Source organism: Chaetura pelagica, unplaced genomic scaffold (assembly GCF_000747805.2).
Source record: "Chaetura pelagica isolate M959 unplaced genomic scaffold, ChaPel_1.0 scaffold191, whole genome shotgun sequence".
NCBI classification, from domain to species: domain Eukaryota; kingdom Metazoa; phylum Chordata; class Aves; order Apodiformes; family Apodidae; genus Chaetura; species Chaetura pelagica.
Genome location: NW_009952440.1, coordinates 2,222,970 through 2,243,606, shown reverse-complemented (window position 1 = coordinate 2,243,606; position 20,637 = coordinate 2,222,970). Strand labels below are relative to the sequence as shown.

The window sequence follows — 20,637 nt, the reverse complement described above, 5'->3', positions numbered from 1 at the left end:
AACAGTAGAGCTATCACCCTGCATTCTTCTTATGCCAGAGTTTCAGAAAATCTAGGGTGCTGCTATTCCAGCTGAGGCAAGAATCAGGAAGCATGGAGTAGTGATTATTGCATCAGGAAAGCCACAATCATTTTCCCATTCCTCCTGCCCCTCCAGTAAAATAAAATCCTGGTTCTCTAAAATCTCTGTTTCTAGTTCTGCAGATCATTTTTCCTTCCTTGCCATCTTTCTCTTTCTCCTTTGTGTTCACTGTTGAGAAAGCCTGAATAGACTTTGACAGAATGGTATATACATGTGTATCTATATATATATGTGTGTGTGTATATGAAGAAATTCTTCACCATGAGGGTAGTAAGGTGCTGGAATAGGTTGCCCAGGGAAGCTGTGGTGTGAACACCTCCCTGGAGGTTCTCACCTTGGATGAGGTTTTGTTCAGCCTGGTCTGGTGGGAGGTGTCCCTGCTCATGGCAGGGACGTTGGAACCTGGTGATCTTTAAGGTCGCTTCCAACCTTAACCATCCTGTGATTCTGTGTGTACATATACACATGTATATACACCTATATATTCATACATACGTGTTTGTATGTATGTGTCAGTATGTATAAATACATGAATGCATGCTCATGCCTTTGCATACTTCACGTATGTGTGCACATGCTCACACACACACACATGCATGCACCCTTGCTGTACTGTGGTTTTTACACCACTGCAGAACATCAACCACTGAGAAGCACATCCGTGTGCATTTTTAGCTTGTCTGTAGGATCTGTTTCTGAGTTTCTCTGTCGACCAGGATTGAAATATGCTTGGAGGTGTTCTGTCATTCCAGACTGCACCTGGCCTGCCTTTGACTCCATCAGCTTATAGTTCCACCTTTTACTGAAGGTTATCTGCCATTAATACCAGATATTGGGCATAATTCATTGAATTTGTCACGAGGAGAGCGAATACAAATCAAGTGAAGTCAGAAAAGCTCTTTGTTTTAGAAATGAATGTAATGCATTGATAGAAGTACATTGAGTAATAAGGAATTTGTGTGAGTTATTAAAAAATGAGTTTGCAAATTTAGCTACAGGCAAATATGCTGATTTCTTGTCTCACAGTTGTAACCCACCTGCTGTTCCCTATCTTGGAATGTACCTGACGGACCTGGCATTTATTGAAGAAGGAACACCAAACTTCACTGAGGAAGGCCTTGTCAATTTTTCCAAAATGAGAATGGTAATTTTCACTTCCTTGTATGCTTTCCCCACAGGTGTTTAATCATATGAGTTAATTATTGGTTTAATTATGTATGCTTTGAACTGAACTTCTAAGATGTACAAATACATTGACTTGCAAGCTAGGTAGCTCTTTGAAAGCAATTACTTGACGCAAGTCTTCTATCACCACCTTCTGGTAAACTCACTATTTTTACAGGGTGGATTTGCTCCAATTTGTTCTCTGAGAAATGACAGACAGGAAAAGCAGCAGGAGGCTTTCATTCATTCATTCATTCATTCATTCATTCATTCATTTATTTATTTTTAAGTAACCAAATTTGAAGGAATGTGGTGATACACCAGGAAGCAGTAATCAGAATCTTCTTTTTAAATGTACTAGGGTCTACCTAAAAAAGTATTTTAAAGCTGATTTCTATCCAGCTACCATGTAATGTTGTTTTGCAACGGCTCCTCAGAGGGAAGCAGGGAAGTTTCAGCTTGATGGCACTTCTTATGGCCACCCTTTGCAGCAGTCACACAAGGCAAAGGCAAGAAAGGTTATCAGTATGGGGAGAGGAGGGACAAGGTGATTCACTTGAGACTGAACAATAAATGCTTAATTTAGGAAAGTTAAATTCTTAGAAGCCTTAGAAGGAGATGGTCCCTGCCCTTCCCTACTCCCAGGATAATTTGCCAAATGCATAATTTGGTGCAAAATTCTTACATACATGTATTCTTTTGAAAGATCTCACATATTATCAGGGAAATACGCCAGTTCCAGCAGACCTTCTACCGCATCGAGCATCAGCAGAAGGTAAGGTTCATCTTGGGCTCTGTTACCTAATAATGAAATCAAAGCTGTGGTAGCAATTAGTTGTAGGATACAGCTGTTGCTGAAAGCTAAAATAATTATATTCTCTATACTGAGAGGAGAGGAGAGGACAGATGAATCATGATCAGGTAACTGGGGCTGCAATGCCCTCGCCTAGAAGAAACACTTTGTTTGAAACTGTGTAGAGAAGCAAGTTTTCTTCTCTGGACTCTCAATAGGGATTTCAGCCTTGGTGGGTGTGGGGTACAAGGGAACAGGTTCAAAGGGAAATGCTTTCTCCCCACCAAGTTGGAAGCATAATTCCCCAGGGAATCCCCACATCCCAGGATTAGGAGACAGGCCCGAACATCTGCTGGTGCTCAGTGCATCCTGCAGTTCTTTTCCCTTTGACCCTCATGGGAATGATGAAAATTTGCTCAGTCTGTGCCTTCAGATAAGAATTAATCTCAGACTCCAGAAGAGTGACATCTGCCTAGGTAATCTTGCTATGGATTTGCCCATTCCTAAGAGGCCACACAATTCCTAGAGAGCTGCTGGAGCAGCTTGACACCGTTAAGACGAGCTGTTGTGTTTCTCCAGCAAACACACAAGGGGATGCAAAATGGACCAAAGGGTAGAAGGAAAGCAGAGACACTTCTATGGAAGTAACAGAGTCTATTCATCTCCATGTTCTCCATTCCAGGTCACTCACTATTTACTTGACAAGACACTCATCATAGATGAAGACACCTTGTATGAGCTTTCCCTGAAGATTGAACCCAGACTCCCTGCCTGAAGAGCCAGCTTTGCCTCAGAGTCTACAGAAAGCTTTAGTACAATGAACAAAGTCATGCATGCCAAGTCCTAAAGACAGCAAGGGAAATACTGAGAAGAATGCAAACTCTCTTTTCCAATAAGAGATACAAAGCCTCACAGCATTCCCCTCTCAGGCAACAAACATGAGCATTGGAGGTGGAAGACAAAGGTGCTTCCTACCTGGATTAAATGATTGCTGCTTTGCAAAGATAATGTTTTGCAGTGGCAACTGTGCATTTAATGGAAAATAGGAGACTTTAACTGTGAACGGGTACTCATTATAGCCATCTTACATGACAAATGAAGAGGGTAGACTCAAATGGTGGTAATATAGTTGGTTATATTATGACAGATGAGCAAAGTGAGATGGCTATGATGTGCTCTGGGTTGATGGCAAACTACATGTTCACTGAGGCAGTAATGGTAGTCCTCATATTTTGCTAACTTCATTGAAGAACAGGATATTAACAGTCGTCTGCCGTCTTGGAATGACATTAAGGTAGCATCCAGTATCTTCAGATCTGCAGTTGTTAAAAATATTTGCTATAAATTTAATGCTATCCTTCATAAAGCATTATCTCCTTTAAATGTGTTGTCAACCTTTTCTAAGGTGACTTATTTTTACCTATAAATTAATTGTAAATATTTTTTCATTAACACACAATTAGAGTATTTACAGCATGGAAAGCAAACAAATTGAATAGCTGTAAATAGTTGCCAGCCTTGCAAGCTTCAGCTGGGAAATACAAGGTTACAAGCTATACCTGAGACTCAAGAAATCTGGATGTACAGTGAATGGGATGGCTAATCATGTTGCACACAGCCCTGGAAAAGGCACTTTATTTTTCTGCACCTCCTGCAGCTTCTGTGACAAGTCAGGATAAAGAGCACTTTCTGGACACACTGTGGAAACACATCTGGTCTGGCAATGGGCAGTGATCAGCAATGAACACTGGGAGCTGGAGTTAAGTCTCATTCTACATGGAACCAGTGGTTGTTTTTTGTTGTTGTTGTTGTTGTTGTTGTTCAGCCATTTGGCACTGACTTAGCTCTAAAATTATTCACATCAGTGGCAAACTTTGAATGCCAGCAAACACAAACTATGTATTTCATCGGAGCTACTAATTATCATTTTCACGTGGGCATATGTTTAAGAAAATGTGCTATTTGTAAACATTTTCACAGCTTATGCTTTTGTGACATACCAGGTAGACAGATGTCATTCCTACAGCTAGTCAGTACTCCCTAAGTTTTCCTGATCAAGAGTGGCCTGTTGTAGCTGCATGGAAAGTGAGCTCAAAAGCAAGCTGTAAAGTGCATCAGAGTATAAAATGCAGGTATTAGCACTGTTGGAAAAAAAAATTGGCTGGAAAAGTGCCCTTACTTTTCCAATGATATTCAGCCAGTTGAAGATGTAGGGCTATATCACTGTAATACCTCCCTTAAATCCTCTCAGGGAGATTGATGTTTGAAAAAGATTGTGACCTAGGCCTATTTGATCTGACATTTCTTATCACAGTCATGATGCTTCTTACTGCTAGTGATGAAAAACAGATCTGCCTGGCTTGTGGGTTTTGTCTTTATTTGCACTTTAATTATTACTGGCCCAGCCCAGAGCTGCACAATAAACTCCATTTGTTCTGTCTGAGTGTAACTGCTAGCATTTATAAATGTTAGCTGTTAGCAGCTGTAAATTTCATTAAGGTTCCTCACCACAAGGACCATCTCTTTGTAAATAACTGCATGAGGAAGCACCGCAAATACTGGAAGATTCCTCTATTAGAAAATCAGACAGAAAGATAAAGGGAAATTCCAGAAACATTAAAAACAATAGTTTTGGCTAATTATTGCTGTAGAAATGAACATGGAAAACGTTACTTATAGAAGCTTCATATTGTCAAAAATGTGCTTGTTCTTTTCACTAATGACTGACAGGAAGATGATTGCATCTAAGTGCATGAAATGAAAAAAACAAACAAACAACAAAAGAGCATGATTTATTTGGACCACAAAACCAACTTACTGCATATTTTATGTACAAAAGCAGTTACTGTATGAAAGTTTCATAACACACTTTGAAGTAATTAAGACATGGGGGAAACGTGGTCCAAACAGTGATTTCTTAACTTGCTTTTAGTGTTTCTCTGTTAACAAAGAAACTGTGTAACAACTGTCAGTGTCAGTTGTCATCTCTGTTGTGAGCTAATAACTGCTGCTTTATCTGCCTGTGCCCCGTTTTACCAAACTTCCTTGATGTTCTTAGGGTTACAGGGTACCATTCTTCACCTTATTCTTTCCACAGTTTGTTGTTTTGTACTTCGTGTGCGTATATCGGTTTCTTCAGAGTTTCAATACACTTGATGCATTTTAAGGGTTGCAATATGCAGGGTTGGTGCTGTGCTCGTGCTGTGTTATTGCAAACGGACAGAGGGGAACACAGAGGGTTAGACATGGGGTTTTTTTTTCAAAGGTGCTGAGCGTCCATGTGTTAAAATCACTAGACAACGTGGTTATTCAGCCCCTCTGGAAAAGCATTTACTGTTTATATGCCAAAAGTTACCTCTTTGGTCACAATTTAGATTAGAGGTCATGGTTACAGTAATGTTTGATTAGGTGATGACTAATGGTAATCTTCTTGGCTGGGGATACAATGTGTTCATTGGTGACTACTCAAAGAAGTTTAATGCATCTTGTTACCCACGACCCTAAGCCGGGGCTGCTGCCCTAACCAAGGCTGGTAGCAGTGGCTCTGCAGAAATCCCACACAGTGAGTGCAGAGCCCTGTGTCTGCCCCACAGGTGGGTGATGAACTTCACCTGTAAGTGGTCCGAGTGCCTCTGCTAGTCCTGCTGCAGTGTTTGAGCTGTGGCAACAGTTAGTGGGCAGCAGTAACCTGCTGTATGCAAGGCTTTGCCTAGTAGTACTTCTGTATAACCAGCTAGGGCAGTGACCTCCCTGTACAATGCACAGGGGTTGTGGAGCTCCTTGCTACCAGCTTCTCTGTGCCATTCCACCCCAGCCATATAATAATTAGAGATGGAAATCCCAGTCATTGAACACCCACTGTTAGCCTCTGGTGTTTTAAGGAGGATGTTTCCGAGTGAGGACTTTGTTGTTTGTATCTTGCTGTCTTTCAGGATCTTGTCCATTATAGCTTTTATGCTGTGGAAAGCAGAGCAGATTTGCTTTGCTGCAGCTGGAGCTGAAAAAGGGCCAGCTGGTTCAGGATCTGTAAGAAAGAGAAGGGCTGAAGCGCCTGTTACTTGCCTTTCTTAGCTCCTCAGCCCTGCTGTGCTGGCCAGATGCAACAGCAGTTCCCACGTTGGAGGAGCTGCTCCCTTCAGCACTCCGTGGACAAAAGCACCTCAGGGTGTCTGGGCTGGCCAGCTGCCAAGGGGATAGCACATTTCACCTGCTGCTTCAGCAGTGGGCACCTTTGCCAGCAAAGTCCAAGCGGAGTCTTGCAGTATTTTTTTATTGCATAAGTAGCAGCCCGGATTCAGCCCGTAGTTATCTGGGAAGCTGGGCAGCAGCACAGACATGTCCCCTTCCATGTGACAGAAGGCACTTGTCACACGCTGTTACGGGGTTAGAGTTGCCTTCACCCCAGCCTTCACTCCCCCTATCCCTTTCCTCCTCCCACTAAATTCACCGGTTTTGGTAGTGGACTGAGCCTGTGATTAATCATCACGTGGAAGAAAACATAGATCCATTGAATTTACAGTGGCAGCAGGTGTATATTCTGTCCCTGTCTTTTGGCTAGTCCTGTAACACACAAACACGTAGCTTAGTAGTGAGAGAAGGTACTGGGACTGATCACCCTTATTTAAAAGTGAGGAAGAGGTCTCCATCCTCTTTCTGCTTTCCTAGTTCTTCATGCTGATTATTGTTTTGTAGGATTAAAATGAACTTAACTATTTAAGGTATTTATTAACTTTAACCACATTGATTTTTATTTCCGGACATGTTCCCAAAGCTTTACTTCATAATAATTATTTATTTTAAGGGTTTTACAAAAACATTGTTGTATTTGTATGGCTGTTCAGTCTTTCCTCCTTTGATGATTTTCAGCAACATTAGACTTAGATTTATGATTTAAACTTCTCACCGATAGAGACATTTTTACCCACTCGTCGTTGTCACTCATTAAGGGCAAAATCCTTCAGACCTCATTCTGATAATACCTTAGGCTTCACTGAGAGCTTTTCATAAGTACGTATTTGGGGATCTGGCTCTCAGCTATTTGCCTGTTAACAGTTTTTGCCTCCAAAGGTCAAATGTTTCTGTGTAGGATGCTTTATGTCCACTACGCTGCTCAACTATGGTTGTTCTGTTGTAACTTCACTTTTTTAATAGTCTCTGAAGTTGTGTTCTTTAGGAGAATAGATGTACGTTTATTTGACAGATGTATCTATATCTAATACATTACTTAGTGCACAATCCAGATGTTTTTGCATGTATTGTAACTTATCTTTTGACCTGAGGTTATTGCTTTGTATTGTTAGTAAGGCATATCAGGCAGGGTGTTTTGCCTGTATGCTAATTAAACACTTTTTTTTCCCCCTGAATTTTGAGAGTCCTTACTGCTGTCTGGGTTTTTTTTACCCCACAACATAATAATTAAAGCTACTACTTCTGAATTACTGAATCATTAAGAGAAATATGAGAGGGGAAGGGAAAAGCTATTCATAAGAGGGGCAAGAATCTGAGAGATTTCTGGGTCTCTTAATTGGGAAGGAATGGAATTACTGCATTTTATTCTTTGTTTGCTTATGCTGCGTTGCAGCTGCTGTGGGCATCATTGGGAATAATGCTGATTTTAACTTGGAAGAGAGAACAAGCCTACTTCATGCACAAGAAATGATGATCCACTGTGGTGTATACAACATAAATAACTAAAAAAGACATTTAACAGATTAACCTGAACCAGCTGCACAGCTCATTCTTCTTCAGCTGAGGAAAACCTCTCCCACACCTTTCTTTCCTTTATAGAAAGGCACAAGTAGGTGGAGGTTAAATTTCAGAGGTGTTTAAGAACTTCCCATTTCAATAGAATATCTCTTCAGGTAAAAGGCAATTGATTTCATATGGGAGAGCCATCTGAAAAAGAGCACCTCTTCCCATCCCTAACCATGCCTGCTGAAGTTTCCGTGAAAAAAAAAAATGCTGGCTCAGCATGGTGGAAAGCACAAATGTGTCCAGAGTTCAACATATCTGAGTATGTTTCCTGAATATGTTGGCTGCCTTTCTCTGGTCATCACTCTTTTGTATTCCCTGATAATCACAATCTCAGAACTGATGGATTTTGCTAATTTTAAATTAACTGCTGCATCTGCAGTGCTCTTAGGAGGGGAATAAGAATCCCATCTGGAGAAAGGTTAGTGTTATGGATCCAGATCCATAGTTGGGGTGTGTTTTGAGGAGAAAGTAATGGTCTGCTGGACTGTGAGCCTCCATCAGCAGCAGCAGCTTGTCCTGCAGCAGCCACAAAGAACAGCATGAATATCCTCTGTTGGGCCAAAGACTGAAGGATATTAAAGTCTCTTTTGTTAAGCTGTCATGTTTATTTCTAATTGTGTTCTCAACATACACCCTTGAGAGAAAATAGGATTTCTCTGAGATACAAATGCTCTCTGTTTTGTAAATGACAGAAGTTTTGCCAGAATGTCACTTAGGAGCAACTTTTCAAAGGGCTGAAATTGTCTGGGACAGAACAGTTGCCCTTTTCACACACATGATCTACACTAAGCAATTCCTACCTTCAGTCTCACTGCTCCAACTAAAAACATATCCATTGTGATACAGTGCTTAATGCTGTCTGCAACACAGTGTGATCACTTTTAGGCATTTGCACTGAAAGCCACATGTTGTAAGGATTTTGGATATTCCTGCTTTTCCAAAGGGTCACCTCCATATTTGGGAAAACTTTTATCCTCCCTTTGGCCACAAAACACACTGCTAATTATAGAGAACCTTTCCTATAGTATGTGGTGGATGTCCTGTGAAGAGCAAGTTCAGTAACTTAAAATAGCTGGGGTTATTTTTAACTGCTTGGTTGGATCTAGTTGAGCTCTTTATTTAATAGAGATGTATTAAAGTGCCTTTCTTTGGAATAATCGTTAAGTGTAGGAGGACTGTTCTATGCCTCCTTATGCACTTGGTCATGGCGAATTTGTGCCTATGCTTAGCACCAAGTATGTGCTTAAATTCCATCAACTTCAGTGGGATCTAACTGGTTGAATGCCACCTCAACATGGAATGCTTTTCTACTTTGAGACCTCAGTGGCTGCACATACTCTATGTAAGGGGATATGGAGCACCTGCAGGCACAGTGAAACCTCAGTAAGAGGCCTGGTAACCATTTGGTAAACAATTATATTTATTCCCAAGATGGTATGCCTCAATGTATTATTCAAAGTCTGTCTGTAGGAATCTCAAGAACTGAAGACCCAGCAAACTTGAAAACCTGTGTTTGCCACTGCACTGGGGGAAGCCAACTGCTAGCTTCTGAGACATTGTGGGTAGTGGCTCCTTGCAACTGTACAATAGCAGGACCATTGATAGGACAATGGGAAATGGTCACAAGTTGCACCAGGGGAGGTTTAGATTGGGTATTAGAAGAAACTTCTTCACTGAAGGGGTTATCAAACACTGGCACAGGCTGCCCAGGGAGGTTGTTGAATCACTGTCCCTAGAGGTGCTTGAAAGACAAGTAGATGAGGTGCTGGGGGACATGGCTTAGCACTAGACTCAGTAGAGTGGGAGTAATGGTTGGGCTTGATGATATTAAAGATCTTTTACAAGCAGAACAAATCTATGATTCTATTTTATGAGCTCTGACTCCAACAGCAGGAGAGATAGTGAAGAGTGTCCTCACAGCCTCTACAGAACAAGCACAGCATCCTCTAATTCCTTATTTTATACATAGAGAAAATAAGATTAACTAGGTTTGTAATTTCTGTCCTGATTCCTTTGAATACTAATAAATTATTTCTCACATATGGAAGTTTTACTCTATGGACATTTTCTTTGAAAGTAATGGGCTAATGACAAAGGGCTTTCCATAAAACAAAAGTGTGATTCTGTCATTCGGTGTGAAAATTACGTTTGCCTGGTCTCTATAGGTAACTTCTGTGCTCAGCAGCTTCCACAGCTGCAATGGGGCACAAAATTATCACTGAATTTCAGCTGAACTCCCTGTGCAGGGACAGATGGCATTAGTATGAACAGCAACTGAGTTTAACAGTCAGCTACTGCTACCTTCCCAACACAAGCAATGAAACCAAGACAGCATTTTAATCGGGAGATTTCACATGAATATTTAAGTTAGGTAAAGATTAGAATGGGCATTATTTATGTATGGTTCTCCACATCCCAATTGCTTCTTGAACTGAGTTCCTCACAAAACAGATCAAAGAACAGTAGTAAGAACAAGCTAATTTAAAGTATTAATGATATGTTCTTCAGAAATCATGAAGGAACTTGCTAACACCATTTGCCAGGTGTCGTGGCATTAGCGAGCAGAGCGAGCTTTGTTTTTATCTTCTGTTCTTCAGGCTGTGGGGCAGCAAATAGCTTAAGCCTCTGCTTAAGCCAGCAAGGCACTTCAGTTCATTGTGTCACCTACTTGGATGTGAAGTGTTGTCTGTTAAGGGGCTTTATGAAAAAGGCTGCTTTTAGTAAAAAATTTAACATGAGGTACACACTCCAGCTGAGAGCTGGAGGGTGGTGACTGTGCTGCTGGCAAGGAGAGGGCAGCGGCCATGGCAGGAGTGTGAGCACACAAAGCTCTGCTCTGCGTGGGGCTGGGGACTCACAGCAGGAGCAAAAGATGTAACACAGCCACAAAGGAGCTCTCACAGAGCATGAAATGTTCCTGTTTTCTTTGCCAGCTCCTTCACAGGGAGGATTCACTGTGCTTGTATTTCTTTACTCACTTTACCTCAAAAGCTCCTTGATTTTTTTTCTTTTTTTTTCTTTTTTATTTTTTTTTCTATCAATACCAGAAACATAATGTTGGGTTGACAAAAAGCAGGTGTGGTCAAGTGGGAGTGCTTGAAATACTTGGTAGTTCAGATGCATTAATCTGGAGTGGCTGTTTAGTTTTTTATTATCGTGGGCATGCATGGCTCTTGTTAATCCAAACAAGTCATGACATTTTGAGGGAGAGATGTCTATGTTTTGTGAAGTTTCCAAAATCTGAGATTTGGGTTTGGGAAATTACTATGTGTAATTCAAGGAATGTACGAAGGAAAAAGCATTTTGAAGTCTTGGATTTTTAAAAGCTGCACAGTGCTACTTCTGTGTTCCTCTGTCAGCCTCAATAAATGTTCAGTTTCACTGGGAGCAGAGCTAGGTGAACTGATGATGCTTTTTTTTCTTTCAAAACCACTGTGTGTTATTTCTTCCAGTACTTTACCACCATGTCGCTCTAGTGATTCTAAATGTAAGGCTTCAGATATCCTCCTTTTATATTTCATGTTTCTGGAACACTCTGCCTTACAAAGAGTCAAGAACCAATGTCAGGAATTAAAAAGAAGGAGGGGTGGGGAAATAAAAATATAAAAGCCTACTGTGATTTCATCTCCTTCTGGGTCTTGTTCCCTGCTCTGACCTGTTTCCACCTGGGATGCATGCAGGTGGATTTATCCTGCTGTCTATGTATCTCAGGAGTTGTCCAGGCAGGCAAGGCAGTTCAGCACAGAAGCTGCTCTTGACCTTCCTCTTTCAGCTGTTACTCAACGGGCCCCAGGGGGTGAAGCAGCAGAGGTGCCTCTCCTTGCAGTTGGGCACCTGTCCAACCATCTGCTGACGTGAACACTCTCCCCTTGAGAAGTGTTGCTGATGATGTTGCTGCCACCCAACTGCTACATCCCCCCTCCTGCCACATCCCCCCCGTCGTCCTCAAGGGCACCCGTGTGTGAGCAAATGCTACTCGTGTAACCAGTGGAATAGGATTGGCCACTGCAGCAATTATTTTCGTTTCCCCTCTCATATTACCTGGGCTCCTCTCAGCACACCAACCTGTTGCTCTCTTTACACTCTGGGCTCACTGCAGGCAGTAGGACGTCTCTACCTTCGGCTCCAAGGTCAGTTTGACTACCTGTGTTTTTCTTTTCTAGCCTGAAGTGGTAGCATTGCAAACATGAGGGTGATTTAAAAATGAATCCAAAGCATCACAGGACGTGGTGTAATTTGGTTATCATTTATTAATTCACATAAACACTTGGTGGAGGAAAATTTGTGTCAGCCCACTGCAAATGCTGACCCTGTTACCTGAAGTAACAGTTTAAGTAAGGAAAAAATAAGTCCCTCTGCAGAGGAGTAACAAGTTCAGAAAAAAAATCTCTAATTCAGTATGTTTTTTGTGATTGTGATTGTAGATCCTCTGCACTGTGGAAATTAAAAGTTTTATACCGTAAAATACTATCAGAAGGGCAAGAACTCCCTGCAGTCTGGTTGGGTTTTGGTAGGAGAATTTGGGTTTTGGACTCTGACCAGGTCGGGTTTGACTGGTCAGACTTCCAGCTTATAGAAACCAAAAATCATATTATTACTAGGGAGTACTTGCTAAGGGGTAGCTGACTGATCTATGAAGAGTCACGGTCTTTTCTGTGTCTTTTCTCTATCTTTTCTAGTCATATGAGTCTACTAATAGGTTAAATAATGTGTGTTCTTTCCAAATTACTAGATTTTTATAACCATTCACTAACCTGTGGCATTGCAAGGAGAAAGAAACTAAAGTTTAGTTGATTTTTCATAGAGATATTCCATGCTGTGATTAAGGCACAGTTAGAACAGTGAGTGCTCTGGCCTTGTTTCTGTGCTCTGGAGACCATATCTTCAGCACAGACTAGTCAATAAGGTTCATTTCTTGCTCCGGGTGGGCTATGGGAAGCTGAAAAAAACCCCACCAGTGTTGCCTTATGAAATATAATAGTTAAATTTACATCTTATCCTCTGTGCTTGTAGAGCGATACAGCATACCAAGAGCAGTTCAAACTCTTCCAAAAATGGTCTCTTATGCATGTAGCCGCTTGTGACATTTATTGCAGAGGTTTCCAAGGTGCCAGCAACTTCCATAGACGGGCAGAGAAAATTTTCCACTGGCATCTGTAGGCTTTAGGTCAAGCTAAAGATGACTCAAAGGAATTACTTCTCATATATAAAAGACCAGCCTCCTTCTCCTTCCATCAGGTGAAAGTTCAGCTCACTGCAGTGACACCGTTAGCTGAAGGGCTTAACAGTTTGAGAAATGTGTACAGATTATGTGTGACTGGGAGCCTGTGTGAACCTGAGCTGTGACTCTGCCATTCCTCTAAAATGTCGTTTAGGATCACATGGTGTGGCCATTAATACCACCCCCTGACATGGTTCAAATATTTAATCTAGTTCTATTTCTAGAAATGTCACCGTAACCCCTGTACCTTCCTTCCCTCTTGGCACATGTGCTGTCTGGTGTGAAGTACAGGATAACTGATACCTGGGTTCAAATATCTTAAGACAAAAATGGACCTGACAACTTCCTCTTTAAAATAACATTAAGAAAGTAAAGGATTGCTAGTAAAATAACTGTTTTTTTTAAATATTGCTAGTAGTAAAGTTTGCAGGTTCCTCGAAGGGTGAAGAGGCGGTTTGTGCATTTCTGATTATTAACTCTCCTCGAAAGTTCCTGGAGGGGGATGCAGCATCTTCACCCATCTGCCAGTCAGAGGATCCCTGTGTGCAGTGGGACAGGGCTGAGGCACTCCAAGTACAGCAGCAGCTGTGAAGCAAATGTCCTGAGGACCCTTCACAGCATCCCACCACAGCAGCAAGGGAAGTTTTGCTATGTCAGAGTTTTCTTAACTTTCTTAACTGTCAGGGTCTTTGTAGTGCTGGCAAGGGTCCTGCTGTACAAAAGCCATATTTCTTCTGGAGATTACCTTCACCCTTACCAGAGATTTTAGTTCAGGTATATCATGAATAAGAGGGAAACTGGTTTAAGGCCCTTAAATAAGCATTCTCCTTTTTCTTTTTTTCTTTTTTTTTTTTTTCTTTTCATCTTGGGGTTCAAACTGTGGCTCCAAAGAGCCCCTCCACCTTAAATGATGCTTGCAGTCCTCTGGGCTGCTTCTTAGGCAGCACCAGATTTACAGTAATGACTTCTGAGTCCCACTGCTGCCTTTTGTCTCTGCCTTCTGTGTGTGGTAGGTGATACCTATAATAAAATACATTTTAAAACCCAAACACACTCCTGGAAGGATATCAATGTCCTGAAGGCTGGTTACAGCTACCTACAGCAGAGAGATAAAGGCTATGACCTCTAAGATCATGACCTTTCAGACAGGGTTTGCTGAATCACTGGCCAGAAGTCATCATGGATTGTGGGAATATTGCTTTGGCAAAGGCAACACCAACTCGACTCTGAAGTTGATTGCCCTGTCTCTGTGGTGCTGACATGGTGAAAGAATAAGAATGAAGAAACCTAATGATTGCTCACACAAAGGGCTACATGATGTGCAGCTTAGTAGCTGTTATTTACATCAGTGTTGCACTTCATAGAAACATAAAATGGTTTGGTTGGAAGGGATCATCCAGTTCCAACCCCACTGCCATGGGCAGGGACACCTCCCACCAGACCAGGTTGCTCCAAGCCCCATCCAACCTGTCCTTCAACACTGCCAGGAATGGGACATCCACAGCTTCCCTGGGCAACCTGTGCCAGTGTCTCACCACCCTCACAGGCATTAGTTTCTTCCTAATATCCAATCTAAATCTCCCCTCTTCCACTTTAAAGCCATTACCCTTCATCTTGTCACTACAAGTCCTTTTAAACAGCCTCTCCTCACCTTTCCTGTAGCCCCTTCAGGTGAAGGTGCTATAAGGTCTTTCTGGAGCCTTCTCTTCTCCAGACTGAACAGCCCCAAATCTCTCAGCCTGTCTCCATAGCAGAGCTGCTCCAGCGCTCTGATCATCTTTGTGGACCCTTCTGGACTCAATCCAGGAGCTTCATGCTGTCCCTGTGTTGGGGGCTCCAGAACTGGACATATTACTCCAAGTGGGTCTCATGACAGTGGAGTAGAAGGAGAGAATCCTCTTCCTTGACCTGCTGGCCATGCTTCTTTTGATGCAGCCCAGGACACAGTTGGGTTTCTCCCAGGTCCTTCTCCCTGGGGCTATTCTTAACCCGTTCTCTGCCCACCCTGTGTTTGTGCTTGGGATTGCCCAACCCAGGTGCAGGACCTTGCACTTGGCCTTCTTGAACTTGATGAGGTTGGCACTGGCCCACCTGTCAAGCCTGTCGAGGTCCCTCTGGGTGGCCTCCCTTCCCTCCAGAGAGGTGACCACACGACACAGCTTGGTGTCATCAGTAAACTTTCTGAGGGTATTCCTGATCTCACCATTCCACTCACAATTAACCACCACTGATCCACAAGATGACTTGTAATGAATTAATCAAAACTGTTCACTGCAGGAGGAAACCTGGTGCATGGAGGATACACAGCAGCTCTTTCTGAACCAACTGCTTTGCACTTCTCTCCTGTACAACAGTATTTTTCTTTCTCCAAGTGGCAGTACAAGTACAAATGACCTTGGAAGTAAAACTTTGTTTCCAGTGACAAATTCCATGCTCACAGATACTGGCCTGTGCTCCATGGGCAAAAGACAGGTGTAATCCAGCAGGCATACAAAAGACATCTTAACTAGTTATCACGAGGCAAAGCCAGTATCCAAAGTATGAGCAGAATGACATAATAAGGGGAAAATGTGCAAGGCAAGTTCTCTGAGCATTTAGTGAAGCTGTTAAGATTCAAATACCAGGAGTCTTCAAGTGTCTTGCTGCACCCTTGACTAATAAGAAACAAAACCAAAACCTTCCCTGCCACTTCACCTGTAGAAAATCCACCTGATGCTGGACACCAGCTGAGACATGGTATCTTACCCTCCATCTTTATCAGTTAAAGAATGCCCAGTTCTGGGCACTGCTGCAGACAATGTTATCTGCACAGGAGCAGAAGACATATGTTGTAAGTGCTGGGTGACAGTAGAGGATCAGCCCCAACCATGCTATGGAAAAGCAGGAGATAAATTACTTGAATAGGACCATTGCATGAGAGAGAACAAGCTGGGTGGTGAGACAAATCAGGAGTGATGGCAGGCGCAGCAGGAGTAGATGCACCCTCCCAGCTGCAGTACAGCTGGGAGCCGCAGTGCTCACAAGGTCCAGGTTTTCTGTTTCTGCCATCTGCTAAGGGGTTTGGGAAGCTTATCCTCCTACCTGGTATTCCCTGCCTGCTCTTCTGTCAGTGCTGCCCTGCCCAGTGAACTGGAGCTAATGTTCCAGTCTGTTTCCCCACTGAAAAATACCAGTTCTCATTTTTTCCTTTGGGACTGCTGTGTCTCCTGCTGTGTCAGCTTCTTCTGAGCTGCACACAGAAGATACATGGTGCTCCAGCTGCATCACAGACTTGCACTGAAACAGCTCAGTTTAGAAGAGATCTCTGCATATTTCTCACCCAATGTGCTGAAACCACTATGGCACCAAACTAGCAGTGAACAAGCTCTTCTGAGTCCCGATGTGCCTCTCCCTTACCTTTTGAAAAAGATAGTTTTGATACCAGTGTCATCTGAGTGACACATGCTTGAGGTCTCATGCCATGAATCCCAGGAATCTTGTCAAAACCTATAAAATAAAATCATTACGATATATGCCTCCAAAAAAGTGTTGTGTCCAATTCCACAGAAATTGGACCTCTTTTGGACAGCTGTAGAAGAGATGTTCACAGAACTAAAAACCAGTGCAGGTTTAGTTGAGGCTAATTCTGCCTTAGGTGTTACTGAAAGAAAGTCCAAATTCACACGCAGCTTGTAGTGCACTGAAAGAGCTTGGAACTTTGGCTGGTGCAGAGAGGTTGCAGGGTGGTTCTTAACAGAGAGGAAAATTTTAAGTAGCCAACCATAAATGATAACTGGGAAATATACAAGTATATTTGATCAGTACATTCAGACCTGTTATAACCATTACTGGCACAAAAGGACTTTCTGGTATCAGGAGGATATTGAGGATGAAACAAAATGGAAACAATTCAGGGTAGAGCTGACAGGTGATTAATAAATTTGAAAATATGATTTAAAAACTGATGGAGCAACATAAAAAAGCTAGTTATTAAGTAGCTACATATGGAAAGAATAAGGAGTAGAAATCTCAAAGCAAAGTGATAAAATTAATAACCAAGGCCAGTGATTCAAACTGAAGACAAAAGAATGCAAGACAGAAATAATAGAATAGTTTTATTTATTTTTTTAACTCAAGTTTATTAACCATTGGAACTCCTTTATTTTCTCCAGATCATATTCTGTCTGGCTAGTTTTGAATGCTTTCCCAGTGCAGGTGTTTTCCATCCAGCACACCTGATCAGCATGGGCAAGCACTCAGTTCCTTTTCCAGGGTTAAAACTGTTAAATCACAAATACTGTCCCCATCTTGAAAATCTATTATTTCTGTTCCCAGCTGTGCCATGGTGGCCCTATAGGCAGCTATAAGAAAACGGATTCTCTATCATCATGAGCACAAGGATAGCCCCTTAGGAAGCTCCTACAAAAGAAAAGTGTGCATTTCCATTTTTCAGTCTGGGCAGTGGTTAAATATTTCCTGATGAAAATTAAATCCTTACAATAGAGGCTCAATGATAGTCTGCAGGGAAACCTGAATCACAGCATGGTATTTCTGGTAAAGTGTTGTAGGAAAACCCTACGGCTCTGGTGACACCCTTGGCTGGGATAATTACATTTCTCTGAATCCACAGAGGTTGTGATGGTACAAACTTACTGTTAGGGCAGGTTGGCGTTTTCTGCGGGGACAAAAACCAGCTGAATATGTTAATGATTTGAGGTCAGATTTGACAAATAGCTTTGATGGAATTTTTTTTAGTTTGAAAGCATTCCATTCAGACTCTTTCAAAACGGATCTTTTTGAAATGTTTCTTTCTAAGCATTACCTGGAAATGACACTGTTTTTGGAGAGGAGTTAAAAAAGAAAGGCAAAACCAAAAAAGGTCTCGTTCCCTGTCAGATGAAGTGTCTTGCTGACAACGTAAAAACTTTGTACACCAGGTTTTTGTGGAGGTTTGTTTGAGCTGTTTTGACTGTATGTGGACTACCTGTGCAAGGCAGAACCTGGGCTCAGTTTGTGCTGCAGAATCGTATACATTGATAATCAGAACCACAGCCCACCCTTGTGGCAAGAGGTGTTTATTGAATTAGGAGTTACACCCTTCTGATAAAAAAAAAAAAAAGGATTACAGTCACCTTTCCACAGCAGTCCAGATGATGTTTTTCTTCTCCTAAGAAATTCTAACTTTCATGTTCTCCTAGACCCTTTGCATTTGACAGTCACAAAAGATGGTCCCTGCGATGGCAATGCCACGCTGCAGTCAGAAGGTCCTACCTCAGGAGCACAGAAGAGGAGGCCAGCTGTCATCTCCCAGTTCCTGCAGGCAGCAGCCACGTGATGCTGTGATTGATGCTTGTCAGGTCACCTTCTCAGCAGAGTCACCTTTTCTGCAGGAGTGACTGGTTTTAAAAAGCTGGGGCACTTACTGGTAAAGACAGAAACTGAACTTCTCCTTACAGAACTGCAAAGTTTGGGGAAGAAAATGTTAGGATGAGGAGTGCTGGGCTTCAATTGTAACAAGAGATGTGTAGTTAAACGTTGTTGTTTTATTTAAAAAACAAACAAACAGACAAACAAAACCAAAGAAATGTATTTTACTCTGATTTATTTATTTATTTTCAGGTAGTTAACCTACACAGTCTGCAGCATCTCCAGTGTTGGAGGCTTTTAGGAGCTGCTACAGAAGCATCTGTCAGGTAAAGCAAAACTTGCCCCAGGGTAAGGGAAACCTTTTCTGTCATGAAAAAAAGCAAGAATGTCCTGGGGGACAAGGCATGCAGCCACAATGGAAGATAACATGGCCAACAAGAAAAACTATTTAAGTTATGAGACTTAGTCGAACTCAAAAAGAAAAAAAATTCATGAGCATAAAATCTGTCTTTTATCCAATGTCCAGAAGTCGATGATTCTGTCCCAAGTGTACAGGCCCATTTAGTGTGAATTTGTAAAATTGTAACATAAATTTGTAAAAAATGTAAATTTTCCCTCCCCCTTTTAGGGACAGGAAACCACTGATGCTGCCTGAGCAAGGCAGGAGTGGACAATGAACCTTCCCATGCTGAGAGGCTCTGCTCTAGGGATTAAAGTTCAGCATTGCATGTCCAGTCAAAGACAGGCATAAATAAGTGAGGGGCTCACACTCACTCTGCAAAAGTAAGATGCAGTGTCCCTGTATTTCCCAGACCAGCTGTGGCACAAAGCCTCCACCATGTGAGTTACCAAGGAAGTGTCTTTGCCTTTTCAAAGTGGTTCCTTTTCCCCCAGATTCATCTATTTCTTTTTCTAGGTCGTTTATTTCTCTTTCTGTTCACAGGCTGTGATTTCTGTTACAAGCCCATTCAACCCTGTGTAGTTCTGCCTGATAGTCCTGGATGCCAAGCTCCCTGCAGCCACCCAGGGTTACTGCTTGCACACCACACTTTGTAGGTCTGCTCTGCTCAGCTGCTCTCAGGATCGGGCTCTCTCTTGTCCCCCCCTTACTGCAAGGCTAAAGGGAAGGATACCAGGAACACTGAATCAGTAGAAAAACATTTAGCTTCTATCAGCTTCAGCAAGCACAGTTTGTCTCCCAGAGAAATCACAAAGAACAACAAATCCCAGACCACAGCAAAGGGTACCTTTCTGGCTGGGACATTGCTTCTATCCTTTGTACATCCTTGATCATTGGAAAAGGTCCAAAGGCAGAAAAATAACTAGCCAAGAGCTGCTGTTGGGGCTCTCCCCTCACACTGCATTAGTAAAAGGAATAGAGGTTATGTGAAAGCAGCTAATAGCACAGCACAGCCTTGCCAGCAGATCCATGACACAGCTAAGTATGACGACCTGCCTGCTGGCTTTGCCTTTAGGCTGTGGTACACCCTGTAGTCAACAGGTGCCCTGCCTTTGTTACTTCTCAAGCATTGTAATTACACTGTTGGTGTCTAGTGCTTCTTTGTAAATACACACTGCACGATTCCTCTAATTTAATCAGAAGTAGGGACCAGATTTGTCCCTTAAAGTGACAGAGGAATTAGAAACTCCCCAAAATAGAGATGCTAGAGATGCCTGCTAGAGATGTTGAGTGCCTGGGGCTGTGGAAGTCATAATGTCAGTGTCTGCAAGGGGATTTTGATAAAGCTTCTCCTTTTCAGGACAGGATTCTGACAGCCAGCAAATTGCTTGCAGTGAAGGTGGAACCTGTGAAACAGAAGTATAAATACACAGAACTGATATGAAAATACATGTATTGTTTCTCAGACACTTCGGTATAACAATAATAGCTCTGTGCAGATTAGTCATAAGCAAATATTTCCAGAGTGTAGGATGGGGATGCTATACTGTGAAAAGGCACAAGCATCAACTGCTAAATACATTAAAAAGCAAGCAGCACAAAAAACTTCCATCACAAGCCTCATATTTGATTTTGACTTGCAGATGAACATTCTCCCACTGCATTTTGGGAGGGAGAAATCCTGGTCTAGTCATGACAGTCTGCCCTGCAACTCCCCTAAATGAATTCACGGAGGGAGGGGAGCCACTTCCAGAGACAAAATAAGGCTACAGATTTGCCTCCTGCCCCCAGCCACACATTTAATTATACATTAACGCTGTGCAACTAATTCTCGAGGATTTGCAATAGCTGAGAAAATTTCAACATATTCCTGATGGG

The 20,637-nt window shown here is 42.2% G+C and overlaps 1 protein-coding gene across 1 annotated transcript in view; it reads left to right on the top strand.

Moving 5' to 3' along the window:
• Positions 1–2,813, top strand: part of RASGRF2 (Ras protein-specific guanine nucleotide-releasing factor 2) — a gene marked incomplete at its 5' end in the record, with an annotated part of 128,110 nt that extends 125,297 nt beyond the window's left edge. The window contains 3 exons of the mRNA XM_010008411.1: positions 1,108–1,225; positions 1,952–2,020; positions 2,721–2,813. Coding sequence (XP_010006713.1) covers positions 1,108–1,225; positions 1,952–2,020; positions 2,721–2,813 — 280 coding nt within the window. The remainder of the gene's footprint in view (positions 1–1,107; positions 1,226–1,951; positions 2,021–2,720) is intronic.
• Positions 2,814–20,637: the final 17,824 nt, after the last annotated feature.